The following is a 15,391-nucleotide window of genomic DNA, read 5'->3' on the forward strand; positions in this document are numbered from 1 at the left end:
AGACCAAGGTGTAGAGAGGGTTTGTGCAGTCTCCATGGGCCAACTGTACTGTAGGCATTCTATGACACCCAGATTCCTCTGTATCGCTGAGTTATGGAATCATTCTCTATTTAACTAGCACACGTTAAAAGAAAATCTTCCTGTCATTTATCAAAAGAAGTCTTTCTATATAATCTGACATGGCAGCTTAAGATACGAGTTGCCATCGACTATTAAAAATATCAAGAGTACCAGATTGTACTGGGCATTCGGCCCTAAGCTTTGTTATTCCTATCAGTAGCATAACCAATCCACCTAACCTGAACTGTGGGAGGAAACCGGAGCACCCGGAGGAAACCCACGCAGACACTGGGAGAACGTGTAAACTCCACGCAGACATTGATCCAAGTCGGGAATCGAACCTGGGACCCTGGTGCTGTGAAGCGACAGTGCTAACCACTGTGCTACTGTGCTGCCCTGGATGTGACACCAGTCTGCAATGGGTAAGTAAAGCTCCTGTAATGCTGAATGACGCTATTAAACTGCAAATCGCTCCCAAATCGCTACCAGCTCCCAATGAAGAGATAGATGGCAATAATTTACCTGTGTTTGTAAAACTAAAGAACATTAAAAAAAAACCCAGCTCTAATTTGTTTATGATTGTAATTTGTTCATAATTGAGCTTTGAAAGGATTAATGTTCTTTAACCGTAGGTGTGTGCTATCTCTTATTGGATGTTTATCTCGGGTCAGTTGGACCTGATATTAGTTGATAACACTTGCCTAGTGCCTCTATAAAATCTTTTGTTGTAGTGACGGTAACATTCCACAAGGTGGCGTACCGTTTGGTACGGGAAGTTGTAGAAAATGTGGTTTTCCTGCCCAACCTTCCAACTTGCATTAAACATGAGCTCATCCAGAACGCCACTGGTTGAATCCACTGAGCCTCATTCATCCATCATCCTAGTTTTCAAGTCCCTCCATGGCCTCGTCACTCCCCATGTCTCTAATCTCCTCCAGCCTGACAACGCAATGATGCATTTGCGCTCCCCCCCCCCCCCCCCCCCCAATTCATTCACATCCATGATTTGTGCTCGTGCCCCGGCCTCCCTCCCCCCGTCAACATTGCGGACGATGGACTATGTATCTTCAGCTGCCAAGGCCCTAAATTCTGGCATTCTCTCCGCCTTTCTTTTCCCCTTACCTTCTAAAAGTAACCTAACCCTGGGCACAGCTCTCCTGATGCGTCCAGAGGTGGTCTTCTGTCAAATTTTGGTTGGTGACGCTCTTGCGAAGCGCCTTTGAAATGCTTCACTCTGTTAAAGGTGCTATGTCAATTCAAGTTGATGTTGTGGTCATGTTCCCCCCCCATGCAACCCCCCCCCCCAACAACCAACCACATTACAACCGCATGATATATTTATTTCACTCTGTGAAGAATGTCTTTTTCAGCAGTTCTCAAACGCTTTCAATCTCCCAGTGTAGGATCAGCAGCGGCAAATACGTTTACAGTGCAGACTGTGGCCCTCTGGTGTCAAAGCTCAGCTGATCATGTGCCCCTTAGCAACCAGCCATCAGTGACAAAATGGCTGCCAACGGTTACCACGCATGTAGGCCTAGGTCAGGGAAGCGAGAGAGTCTGGAACTGTTTACCTTGCTCCTGCAACACTAAGCTCCTAAAGGACATAGGGTTTTTAGCACATTGGTTTTCTTACGTTTCACTGAATAGGTTAAGAGGAGTTGGGGGATATACAAAACACATGCGTACGAGGTGTATCTAGAAAGTGTCCGGCTGGATGGTGTGCCATCTGGCCGATTCCACGTGCCCCCGGCTGGACATCTCCTTCCAATGCGTCCGTCCCGTCTCTGAAGCATTTGCGCCGATGAGCACGTGGCCAAGGGCGCCGCTGCGGGTGTAAATGCGACCCTAGAAATCAAGAAAAAAAGACACTTGCATCGAGTGAACCTGCACTGGATCCAGCTTTCCACTCCTTCACAAAACTTGTGCTTATCAAAGTCGGGAAGAATGGCGCCAAACGCGAGAACGCCATGCGTCCGTTCCGAGGCTATGCCCACATGCCGACGTCCCTGAGGGGGCAAGTCCAAAGTGTCTCCAGCTACGGCCCAAGGCCTTTAACGAACGCTCGGCAACACTGGGACCTGCCTCTGTGTAGTTGATAAGAAAGGAAAAATTACGGTTTTAATAAGTTCAATCAGAACGTGGAGTTATTTTAATGAGATGGTGCTAGAATTGAAGAATTTGTGGAAAATGGGTTGGGGGTGGGGGTGGGGGTGGGGGGGGCTGCAGGATAGGATGGTTGGTTGTCCTGTGTCTGAATGGACAGATGACAACCCCTTCGTAAATAAAACTGCAAAAGAAAACAAACTGGGTCCTCGGTCTGAACAAACTGCTCTAAATTTATTTTAAAAAAGAAAGAAAAAACAAAACAGTCCCCGTAATAAGAATTCAATATCTGGAAGACCATAAATGATACACCTTCCAAATTCCCAATATGCACTCATGTCACAAAAGATTCTTCCATGAGGAGCACAAATTTGATAAGAATTCCATTCTCGGATATTCACCCCTCCTCCAGGAAACCATCAGGGGCTGAACCCTCCACGGGTGGGAACCTCCGTTTCTCCAGCAGCGCACTCACGCCCGCGGATTTCCCAACGACGTAGGGGTGCCAACAATGGGAAACCCCATTGGCCGGCTGCGGGGACAGAGAATCTCCGCTACCCACCGGGGGCGCGCTGCACCCGCAAAATAGGTGCAGCGGGTTGCAGTATCCTGCCCGATTTTCCTTTCAGCTGTTTAGTTCATTTGAATAGGGTGTTGGTGAGGCCACACCTGGAGTATTGTGGGCAGTTTTGGTGTCCTGATCTGAGGGAAGGATGTTCTTGCTATGGAGGGAGTGCAGCGAAAGTCTGCCAGGCTGATTCCTGGGATGGCGGGACTGTCATATGAGGAGAGACTGAGTCGGTTCGGATTGTATTCATTGGAGTTTAGAAGAGTGAGAGGGGATCTCATAGAAACTTACAAAATTCTCACAGGATTAGACAGGGTAGATTCAGGAAGAATGTTCCCGATGGTGGAGGAAGTCCAGAACTAGTTTGAGGATAAGGGGGTTAAACTTTTAGGACTGAGATGAGGAGAAATTTCTTCACCCAGAGAGTGGTGTATCTATGGAATTCACTACCACAGAAAGTAGTTGAGGCCAAAATGTTGTGTTACTTCAAGAAGGAATTGGGGCTAATGGGATCAAGGGGATTTGGGGGAAGGCGGGATAAGGGTATTGAACTTGATGATCAGCCATGATCATAATGAATGGCTGAGCAGGCTCGAAGGGCCGAATGGCCTCCTCCTGCTTCTATATTCTATGTATGAAGCTGACAATGGACTGATGCTTCTGCAGCACATTTGTTGCAACTGTATCAAACCATCGCATCCTATCTGCCATGAACTAACTTCTTGACTGTATCAAATTCCTAATTAAAAGCCTTCATCCTTAATTCTACAATTACAATGTGGTTCTATTCTATGATGACCCTGCCATCCGGGATCTTTACTCTTGTAAGATAATAATGTTATTCGACCCTATGAAGATTGCTGAAAAGAGAGACAATTTGCCAAAGCTTTTTTGTCTCGAACTCATCAAGACAAATGCAAGAAAGCCAAACAAAATGCCCACTGTTAGATGTAATTCCCCAATTGGGGCAGCGCTTGCTGAACAATCATGAGTGCGCCGACAGCTACACTAACAAACGATTTAAGATAATCAATTGAGCTTGTAGTGTGGCTTATTTGCCAGAAGTGATATACATTCAAAAACAAGGCTACATTCTCTTCAAACAACAGGAATATGTTCACGCTTTACACCTTTTTCGAATTACCTGGGAAGCTTGAGGAACATATTGTCCGCCGTGGCAAAGCCTCGGTCAATCAGAATCAAGTTGTCAACTAATCAGGACCCTTTTCTGCTGTCGTATAAATTGTCGTGGTTGTTTGAAATTTGGCATTCTTGTGTTTGTCCCGATGAGTGGGTGGCACAGTGGCAAGGGTGGCAGTGTGGTTAGTACTGCTGCCTCACAGCGCCAGGGACCCAGATTAGATTGCAGACTTGGGTGACTGTGTGGAGTTTGCACTTTCTCCCCAGTGTCTGCGTGGGTTTCCTCCGGGTGCTCCAGTTTCCTCCCACAGTCCAAAGATGTGTAGGTTAGGTGGATTGGACATGCTAAAATTGCCCCTTCGTGTCCAAAGGATGGATGGGGTTCTGGGGATGAGGCAGGGGAGTGGGTGTATGTGTTCCTTCAGAGGGATTCTAGGAGTACGAGATGAAAACTGCCATAGCCCCCATGAGACAAAGCTTAAACAAAGGCCCAAGACAGTGACCGGTGAGACCTATTCTCCCAGTAGGGCCTACACTGGGAGTGCGATGCTGTGTAAAGTTTAACCTGAATATATGTAAATAACCTTTTCACAGTAACTTTATTGCCGTGTTAATGTAAGCCTACTTGTGACACTAATAAAGATTATTATAAAAAGTCCACCTTTGTTTCTGACAGTTTCCTTTGGAGGATTATGAAAAGCTTCAGCACCATGTCTCTCTTTCAACAATATTCTAGTTCTGTGCTGCCAAATCTCTGAATCCCGACCCTGACACTAACCACTGTTCATAAGATCGTCATGTTCCGATGGGGAAAGAGCGAGATCTGTTTGCGTTGTTCCACTAATTGGCCTTTGTGCCCTTAAATTGGGTCAATTTGGCTGCATGGTTTCACAACATTGAGCCTACCAACCTTGGCTGGACAAGACCTAATGTTGGGCGTTAAGCTGTTCAAAGCGACAAGTTAGACACATTTAGTTTGCCACTGCCCTTACCTGCATGACTATAAACTCCAAAGAGAGCTGCAGACCTTCAATGTCTCCCGGAGGGACGTCAAACAGAAATGGGGCGTTCCACACTGGGTTGTAGCCGCTTGCCGTTTTGGTTTCCTTTGTTGAGAGGACTTTGCCACCTTGGTGGAGGTTTATAATGACATAGTGATCTACAAAGGAAGATAGGGAGACGAGCAATGGCGGATACCTTATTAATCAGTGGGTTAAGCACGCACCCCTACCCCCCCAGCCCCAGTCCAGCCACCCAATGGGGAGGATTAACTCATTCGCTGCATCGTTTGGCACTAAGACACTCGTCCTCTGAAACGGCGAACGTCAGCACCGAGGGCATCAACCATTATCCTCAACAACTCAGATCACCCCAAATGCCTGAAAACACAATGGCCGAATACTTAGTGACAAGCACGCCCTGGGTGAAGGCGGCAGCTGAGCACCGGAGCTGTCTATCCCTTGCTGCTTCTGCGAAGCGCACTGCGTCGTCTAACTCGCGTTTGGCGGCCGTCCAGTTTTCACGCCATCCGAATTATCCAATTGATTGACACCCTGTAAATTTGAACTGGTTCCGTTAAGCGCTACACTGGCGGATTACTGAAGGGTGGTTGGAGAAAATGCCCCTTGGGCCTATCTCAAACAAAGCAACTTGACCAGGAAAAGCTGGTGAGCAAACCCGTTCAGGCGAGCTGACGGAAGTACACGTGTGGGAATAGACCTGACCACTGCTGAGGCGCCCACTGTTTGCGGGAGTATTGGTCACCTGAGATGAGGTATCACAGCGTGACCATTACTGGTGCGATTGTCCTCGAGTGAGGACTCACCCTCAGGTGGAGAGAATGAATTATCATAGAATTTACAGTGCAGAAGGAGGCCATTCGGCCCATCGAGTCTGCACCGGCTCTTGGAAAGAGCATCCTACCCAAGATCAACCACCTCCACCTTATCCCCATAACCCAGTAACCCCACCCAGCACTAAGGGCAATTTTGGACACCAAGGGCAATTTATCATGGCCAATCCACCTAACCTGCACATCTTTGGACTGTGGGAGGAAACCGGAGCACCCGGAGGAAACCCACGCACACACGGGGAGAACGTGCAGACTCCGCACAGACAGTGACCCAAGCCGGAATCGAACCTGGGACCCTGGAGCTGTGAAGCAATTGTGCTATCCACAATGCTACCGTGCTGATTTGAAAAAATATATGCACACTCTGCAATTTAAATTTTTGCGTAAACGGCGCCTGCTCACCCCCAGCTTCCATCACCCCGTGACTGGCGCCACTTCCATCAGCTTCCTTGTTCGGAGACTCAGACTCCACCTCTCTCCTTCGCCTCTTTCTCCCTCTTTAAGACCTAACTCTTTGACCAAGATTTCGATCATGTTATCTTATGTAGCCTCAGCGTCAGATTTTGCTTCGTAACGTTTTTGTTTGGGGCCTTGGGAACATTTGGCTTCATTCCAGGCCCTGTATCAATGTGAGCTGTTTTTCACACCAGGGAGAAGACATGTGTGAACGCCGTGTAGCTGTAGTTAATATCCCAAGCGTGTTGAGAGGCCTGAATTTTTGTTGTGACGTGTGCACCAAAGTCGGGAAGGGCCCAATCTCTCCTCGGCTGACGTACCTCCAAGAGGCCATTTTCTCAATCGGTCTGTTTATCTCGCTGGCTTCCCTGTCTGTCATGACCAAGAAAGTTTAGAGACAGAGAGACAGGCACACAAAATTGGGAATGTTCCTTCTAGCCAAAGGCCCAAAATGTTCTTTAACAGTGATACACTATGTTCAGTTTTGGTCACCTTGCCAGAGGAAAGATGTTATTAAACTGGAGAGAGTGCAGAAGAGATTCACAAGGATGTTGCCAGGACTCGAGGGACTGGGTTACAGGGAGAGATTGGACCGGCTAGGACTTTTTTCTTTGGCGCGTCAGAGACTGCGGGGTGATCTTATAGAGGTGTACAAGATCATGAGAGGCATGGGTAAGGTGAATGCACTCAGTCCTTTTCCCAGTGTTGGGGAATCGAGAGCTAGAGGGCAACAGGTTTAAGTTAAGAGGGGAAAGAATTCATGGGAACCCGAGGAGCAACTTTTTTTTTTTTTACACAGAGGGTGGTACGTGTGTGGAATGAGCTGCCGAAGGAAGTGGTGGAGGCAGGGACATCGGCAACATTTAAAAGGCATTTGGACAGATACATGGAGAGGAAAGGTTTAGAGAGGGATAGGGGCCAAATGTAGGCAAATGGTGTTAGCTTAGATGGGCTTTATGGTTGGCATGGACCAGAGTGGGCCGAACGGCTGTCTCCGTGCCGTAGATTCTATAATTCAGTAACAAGGAGAGTTTTAGAGAGGCATTTTGATATAGAAACTAGTTGCCTGCTTGAACTAACTTGGCACAGACTGACTGTCTGTGCTGGAACGGTTAAATTCGAGGCCCACCTGATATTAGGAATCGGCCTAATTTTACACCAGGGCAGTGACCTGCAGACCCCTGCAACCTCTCACCTGGTGAGCCTGGCATGCGGGTCAGCTTGCCCAGGGTCTCGGCCTTTCGAACCAGGACCTTGATTCGGTTAGCCAGGGTCTGGTACTGGAGTAGGATGAAGAGTTGGCCCAGCAACTTGCTGCTTGTTGGATCCACCACGTCCTGCGAGCTGAGACACTGAAAATAATGCAAGGATTCTTAGTTATGATGGAAACATTAAAGCGACTCAAAGCACGGAAGGCGGCCACTTGGCCCATCGCGCTATGCTGGCTCCTTGAAAATCCCATCATGCTCTATGCTCAATGATCCCACCTCACTGATTTGCAACCAATAGGCTCCTCAACCTCATAAAGCTATTTATGGAATCAACATCTCTTTTTTTTTTTTGGATCGATGTCTCCAAACCTTGACACACGAATAAAAATGGTTGCCTTGTTTCCCTTCTGGATCTTTTGCCAAAGATTTTTATTTCCGACCTTGAGTTATTGACTAACATACTGGAGGAAATAAGTTTTCTCCAGGTTCTGGGCGGCATGGTGGCACAATGTTTATCACTGCTGCCTCACAGCGCCAGGGACCCGGGTTTGATTCTGGCCTTCTGGTGACTGTGTGGAGTTTGCACATTCTCATCGTGCCTGCGTGAGTTTTCTTCCTGTACCCCGATTTCCTCCCACAGTCCAAAGATGTGCAGGATAGGTTACAGGGATGGCGAGGGGGAGTGGGCCTAGTTAGAGTGTTCTTTGGAGGGTTGGTGCAGACTTGATGGGCCGAATGGCACTGTAGGAATGATATGGATTCTCTATCATAATTTCTTGTCATCCTGAAAACCTCAATTAGTGCCCCCTTAACCTTCTCTATTTTAATGCATATGAGAGTTAGTGGGGTGGCACAGTGGTTAGCACTGCTGCTTCACGGTGCCAGAGACCCGGGTTTAATTCCGGCCTTGGGCAACTGACCGTATGGAGTTTGCACATTCTCCCTGTGTCCGCATGCTCCGGTTTCCCTCCACTGTCCAAAGATGTGAAGGTTAGGTGGATTGGATATGCTACAATTTCCCTAGGAGGGGTTACATGGATAGGATGGGGGATTGGACCTAGGTAGGATGCTCTTGCAGAGGATCAGTGCAGACTCGATGGGCTGAATGGCCTTGTTCTGCACTGTAGGGATTCTATGAGGTTGAGGATCGTATTAGATTATCGAAGCGCTATATAATGTTGCAAAGAATAGTTTGAGGATTTGGAATGTTTTAGAAACCAACAAAGTTGATAAAAAGGGAGAAACGTAGACTGAGAGAGGAACCTGACCCGGAATATATCAACTGATTAAAAGAGCTTCCACAAGTATATTGAAAGGAAGAGAGTAGCTAAAGTAATCTTTAGTCCCTTAGAAGTGGAGACAGGTGAAATTAAGTTAATGTGGAGGAAAGCAGGATATTCCTTGAAAAGGTGTGATATTTGGAAATGTTAATGTTCAGACAGACTTGCGTGCACTCGAATAATAAAATTGGCATGCAGGTAGAGAAAGCATTTAGGAAATGGCGGAGGGCAGCACAGTGGCGCAGTGGTTAGCATTGCTGCCTCTCGGCACTGCGGACCCGGGTTTGATCCTGGCCCCAGGTCACTCTCCGTGTGGAGTTTGCACATTCTCCCCGTGTCTGCGTGGGTCTCACCCCCACAACCCAAAGATGGGCAGGGTAGGCGGATTTGCCACGCTAAACTGCCCCTTAATTGGAAAATAAAATGGGTATTATAACTTTAGTTAAAAAAGAAAGGAAAGCAAATGACATGTTGGACTTTATTGCAAGGGGATTGGAGTACGAGAACAAAGCATAATCTTTAAAAGAATCGTTGAAACGATAACACACGAGGGAAGCATTGTGATTCCTGTGCGTTTATTTACAGGTTGCACTGTAGCAACTGCCCAAGGTTTCTCCGACCGCACCTCGCGAACCTACGACCTCCACCACCTTGAACGCCAAAGGCAGCGAGCCCATTGGGAATGTGTTCCAATTCAGCTGATCACAGATCACAGAATTTACAGTGCAGAAGGAGGCCATTCGGCCCATCGAGTCTGCACCGGCTCTTGGAAAGAGCACCCTACCCAAGGTCAACACCTCAACCCTATCCCCATAACCCAGTAACCCCACCCAACGCTAAGGGCAATTTTGGACACTAAGGGCAATTTATCATGGCCAATCCACCTAACCTGCACACCTTTGGACTGTGGGAGGAAACTGGAGCACCCGGAGGAAACCCACGCAGACACGGGGAAGGTGTGCAGACTCCGCACAGACAGTGACCCAAGCCAGAATCGAACCTGGGACCCTGGAGCTGTGAAGCAATTGTGCTATCCACAATGCTACCGTGCTGCCCGATAAACACCAATGCCAATCCCCTGTGAATCAAGTTAGTTCAGTCGACGTCCAGAATCCACCGTTTAGTATGGATGTTCAATCTCAGTGATCAGAGGGCGACTGGTGTGGGAAATGGAAAACCCCTCAATCACACGGGTTGGTTTTAAGGTACAGCGCCTGTTGGAGTGGGGTACAGGAAACGTGACTCTTCTCATCACTAGTGCTGGGCGTAATTCATGCTCACACTGAGAGCTGGAAATCGAGTGCTACATTACTGCTCCCTTTGATGAGTCTCACATTAATATAGATAAATGGCCATTCAAATGCAATGGGGCAGAATTGGAACATAACCAGAAATCAAGTCAATTGCGTCACAAATGTGGATTTATGTTTCTTGTTATCAACTTACTGCTGTCTGGCATGAGTCAAGCTGATTGATAAAAGATAGTGTGCGCGCTTTCTAAAGTTAAACAGTCACTGGCTAATCATTCATATTGCGTCTGCAATTATGAAATATTTACACAAACTGATGCGCACAAGGGCAAGTTACCAATCCGGTGGAGTGACACGCAGTAAGGGAAAACAGTGGGCTTAAATTATCATCCCATGCTCGCGTACAAGTACATTCACATGAGCGAGGGTATTGGTGACAAACACACGGAGGAAATGGCATCTGGTGAAAATAATCCGTCCCAGCCTCCCCGAACAGGCGCCAGAATGTGGCGACTAGGGGCTTTTCACAGTAACTTCATTTGAAGCCTACTTGTGACAATAAGCGATTTTCATAATCTGTTGCCAAACACCGCTTGCTTCAACTAGTGTTCAAATCTCTGCACGGTCTAGCTCCATCGCTATCTCTGCCACCTCCTCCAGTCCTACAGCGATCCGAGATCTCCACGCCTGTCCGATTCCAGTTTTATTGCGCAGCCACTGTATTCATCCCTACACCATTGGTGGTCGTGCCTTCAGCTTCCTGGGCCCTAGGCTCTGGAGCCCCTTCATAAAGCTCTCCTCCACTCGGACGTTCCTTAAAACCAACCCGTGTGATCGAGGGCATGATTTAATGGGGGCAAAAAAAACCCAAGAGGCCTGTTTTGGGCGTTTCCCGGCACCTGCAGCTCCAAGAACGACCCTGCTATCAAACTGGACTCTGTTACATTTTGGCTTCGGTGAGGAACGCCCCGCCAAGGCTGCAATTATCCTTGACCAGCTCATCTCATCATTTTTAAATGCCACCCCGATATCTCCACCTCCCCCTACCGTGGCCTCCGGATCCCCCTCAACACCTCAACTTACCTGTTTTGGGATCCTCGAGCCAGCACCCCCACACCCCAACTCATAAAGGCACCCCGGGCCTGATCTCTGCACGGACAACCTGGTACCTGGGTACTGCCATCCTGGGTGGTAGTGCCAAGGTGCCTGGGTGGCAGTGTTTGTGCCAGGATACCCCACACATCTTTGGGTTGTGGGGGTGAGACCCACGCAGACACGGGGAGAATGTGCAACCTCCACACGGACAGTGACCCGGGGTCGTGATCGAACCTGGGACCTCGGCGGCGTGAGACAGCAGTACTAACCACTGCGCCAGCATGTCGCCCCTTCTTGCGAGATTGAATGGCCTCGCTGTGTCACCGGGTAGGGCGACGAGGCCGTTTGATCACGCCCTGAGCCTTTCAACCCCTTTTTAATAATCTTTATTGTCACAAGTGGGCTTACATTAACACTGCAATGAAGTTACTGTGAAAATCCCCTTGTTGCCACATTCTGGTTATAAAGGGAGCGGTTGTTCAGACTATCCAGTAGGGGAGGTTGGGGAAGGAGGATGGGAGAGGGTCAATGGGTGAAGCATTAGGGCAAAGGAGAGTTAAAGAAACAAGCAGGGCCCGGATAATTTAGAACACAGAACAGAAGGAGGCCATTTTGCCCCGACCCACTTAAGCCGTCACTTCCACCCTATCCCCGTAACCCAATAACCCCTCCCAACCTTTTTGGTCACTAAGGGCAATTTATCATGGCCAATCCACCTAACCTGCACGTCTTTGGATTGTGGGAGCAAACCGGAGCACCCGGAGGAAACCCACGCAGACAACGCGCAGACTCCGCACAGACAGTGACACAGCGGGGAATCGAACCTGGGACCCTGGCGCTGTGAAGCCACAGTGCTATCCACTTGTGCTGCCTAGTTTGTATCATTCCTTGTTTGTTGTGAATGTAGCTTTAACTGTGGGCTGTTTAACTTGGGTCTGACTGTGCTAACTGGTGGATTCATCGCTTCCAGCAGGAAAATCAATCAGCCAGCAAGAAAAGTCAATTGGGTTCTCTCACTCAGCTGCCTCGAACCCAGCCAGAGTTCCTGCTGAACGAGGCTGACCCAGCAAACATGGAAAACAAAAGACGTGAGGAACTTATCTCCGTAATGCCCGCCTGCAGCGTCCTGGCGCCGTAGCTGCCAGTTCCAGCTGACTCCTGATGTCTTACCCACTTCCCAGACCATCCACTCGTTCCCTGTCTCAGCCCTTTGACTCGATCCTTACCTCTCTATCCCGTGGCTGTACCTCAGCTCTGACCTTACATTCAACCCATGACCGGAGAAGATTTCTCGAGGACCACACCAGTATACCTAAAGCGGATTTCTCACTGATTTGCAAAGTCATTTTGATTTGGTTGGTTATCTATTCACTGTTCATCAAAAAAAAATTTAGATTGAGGGTAAGTCAATTTTCTTTTTCTTTATTCTTTCACGGGGTGTGGGCATGTCTGGCTGGGCCGGGATTTCTTGCCCATCCCTAATTGCCCTGCAGCTAAGAATCCTGCTGGGCCACTACAGAGGGGCAGTTAACACACGTTGCTGTGAGTCTGGAGTCACATGTCAGCCAGACCGGGTAAGGATGACAGATCTCTTTCCCTAAAGGACATCAGTGAGCCAAAGAGTGTCATAGAATCGACAGTGCAGAAGGAGGCCATTCGGGCCATCGAGTCGGCACCGGCCCTTGGAACAAGCGCCCCATCCAAGCCCACGCCTCCCCCCTATCCCCCGTAACCCAACCTAACCTTTTTGGACACTATAAGAGGCAATTTAGCATGGCCAATCCACCTAACCCTCACATCTTTGGACTGTGGGAGGCACCCGGCGGAAACCCACGCAGACACGAGGAGAATGTGCAGACTCCGCACAGTGACCTAAGTCGGGAGACTCCGCACAGACAGTGGCCCAAGCCGGGAATCGAACCTGGGATCCTGGCGTTGCAAAGCAACAGTGCTAACCACTGTGCTACCGTCCTGCCCTTTGGGTTGTGGGGGTGAAACCCACGCAGACACGGGGAGAACGTGCAAACTACACGCAAATGGGTTTCAAATGCTTCGTTCTGGAAACAGCATCTCCGACAGTGCAGCATTCCCATGGTACTACAGGGGAAATTTCAGTATTATTTTAGCTTAGGTCTTTGGAGTGGGAAGTGAACTCACAACCTTGTGGCTCGAGAGGCGAGAACAGGACCCATCTGGGTCCTGTTTTGTTTTCAGATTAAGCGTTAGCCAGCAGGGGGATGGACTCTGAGAGTTGGTCAGTCTGGCTGCAAACACAGGTGGAGTAACTAAACCATGCCACCCTTGCCCTCCTGCCCAAACACTTAAAATTGAGCCCACACAACCAGCTTTTGGAGCCTCTTACCTTTTTGAGCTTTGTCTTGGAAGAGGCGAGTTCCCTGGTATAGGTCGAGGGAACATCCAGCTTCCAGTCTCCCTGCTCACAGGCAAAAAGCACCTCGCCAACAAACGTGTCTTTAAAATTGTGAAACTCTTTGATGTAGGCGGCAAAGCGAAGGGTGAAGCACCTGGTCTCCTCCAAGGTGCATCCCGAGAATTGAAAGCTCTCTCGGTATTCCGGATTCAGGCTCTTCCTGCGGACGGCGGTCTGCTGTGGCTCCATGAACCTCGGGAGCAGGTAGACCTTCACGTAGGAGTCGCAGCTGGTGCCGAATTTCTTGGGCAGTTTGGTGATGCCCAGGACCGCCACCGTCAAGGTGGCCTCATAAGCAGAGTAGAAGAGCGTGAAGTGCAAGAGCGGCCTCTGCTTCGTCTTGGCGCCCGCCAGCTCGTCAGGCGTGGTCTGGGATTGGCCCAACCTGGGGCCCAAGGTCTTGGAAGCTGCGCTTCGAAAGGTGCCGTGTTCGGTGAGGAGGGAGCAGTCGCCCGAGACCGTGCAGCGCCGCTCCAGAATTCTCCTGGTTTTGCTGACCAGGCCGGCTTTCTGGATGGGCGGAATGGACGGAAGAGAGGCTCTGCCATGGGGGCCAGGTGTGTAGTGGGCGTCGGGCTCAAAGTCCGCCAGGGCACTCACATCGCACGCCGGATAGTCCAAGACCAGGCCGTGTACCTCCTCATACTGCTGCTTGATGGGCGAGCTGGTGTTCCCCGGCAAAGGCAAGCTGGTGTCCATCACGATGCGCTCCAATGCCTGGTCTTTGATGTCAGCGTAACCCCGCTGTTTTCCTCTCCGCCAGCAGATTGCGCAGCCAACGATCAGACAGAAGCAGAGAAAGGCAAGGCCAGCGCCAAGGAGCACCTGCAGATGCACTGAACCAAAACAGAGATGTTAATCACAAAATCACAATGTTACAGCGTACAAGAGGCCCTTCGGCCCATCGAGTCTGCACCGTTGCATGAAAAACACCTGACCTGCCCACCTAATCCCATTGGCCAGCACTTGGCCCGTAGACTTGAATGTTAAGACGCAACCCGCCTCCACCACTATCCCAAGCAGCGCATCCCAGACCATCACCACCCTCTGGGGAAAAATGTTTTCCCTCAAATCCCCCCTAAACCTTCTGCCCCTCACCTTGAACTTGTGTCCCCTCGTACCTGACCCTTCAACTCGGGAACAGCTGCTCCCTATCCACCCTGTCCATGCCCCTCATGATCATGTACACCGTGATCAGGTCACCCCTCCAATCTTCTCTGCTCCAGCGAAAACAACCCAAGCCTATCCAACCTCTCTTCATAATTTAAATGTTCCATCCCAGACAACATCCTGGTGAATCCCCTCCAGTGCAATCACAACCTTCCTATAATGTGGCGACCAGAATTACACACAGTACTCCAGCTGTGGCCTCATCAAAGTTCCAGACAGCTCCAACATGACCTCCCTGCTTTTGTAATCCATGCCTTGATTGACAAAGGTAAGTGACCCATATGCCTTTTTTACCACCCTATTAACCTGTCCTTCTGCCATCAGAGATCTATGGACGAACACGCCAAGGTCCCTTTGTTCCTTGGAACTTCCCTGTTTCAGGCCATTCATTGAGTACTTCCTTGTCACATTACTCCTTCCAAAGTGCATCACCTCACACTTTTCAGGGTTAAATTCCATCTGTCACTTTTCTGCCCATTTAACCATCCCGTCTATATCTTCCTGTAACCCAAGATACTCAACCTCACTGTTAACCACCCGGGCAATCTTTGTGTCATCCACAAACTTCATGATCCTACCCCTCCCCCATATCGTCATCGCTTATTGTCACAAGTAGGCTTCAAATGAAGTTACTGTGGGACCACATTAGCTGTTCTCCAGTCCTCTGGCACCTCCCCCAAGACCAGAGAGGAATGACAAATTTGGGTCAGAGCCCCTGCAAACTCCTCCCTCGCTTCCCACAGGATCCTGGGACACAATTCATCGGACGTGGAGA

General features: G+C 49.3%; 1 protein-coding gene across 2 annotated transcripts in view; it reads right to left on the minus strand.

Moving 5' to 3' along the window:
* Nucleotides 1-1,065: 1,065 nt before the first annotated feature.
* The window catches only part of LOC140404391 (synaptotagmin-4), an 83,113-nt gene continuing 68,787 nt past the window's right edge, over nucleotides 1,066-15,391 (minus strand). For both annotated transcript variants that reach the window (XM_072492845.1, XM_072492844.1), the window contains exons 2-5: nucleotides 13,378-14,282; nucleotides 7,375-7,531; nucleotides 4,864-5,030; nucleotides 1,066-1,905 (exon numbers count right to left, since the gene is read on the minus strand). In XM_072492845.1, the coding sequence (XP_072348946.1) occupies nucleotides 1,756-1,905; nucleotides 4,864-5,030; nucleotides 7,375-7,531; nucleotides 13,378-14,282 (1,379 nt within the window). In that variant the 3' untranslated portion in view covers nucleotides 1,066-1,755. The remainder of the gene's footprint in view (nucleotides 1,906-4,863; nucleotides 5,031-7,374; nucleotides 7,532-13,377; nucleotides 14,283-15,391) is intronic.

The sequence above is a fragment of the Scyliorhinus torazame genome, chromosome 30 (genome assembly GCF_047496885.1).
Source record: "Scyliorhinus torazame isolate Kashiwa2021f chromosome 30, sScyTor2.1, whole genome shotgun sequence".
NCBI lineage: Eukaryota > Metazoa > Chordata > Chondrichthyes > Carcharhiniformes > Scyliorhinidae > Scyliorhinus > Scyliorhinus torazame.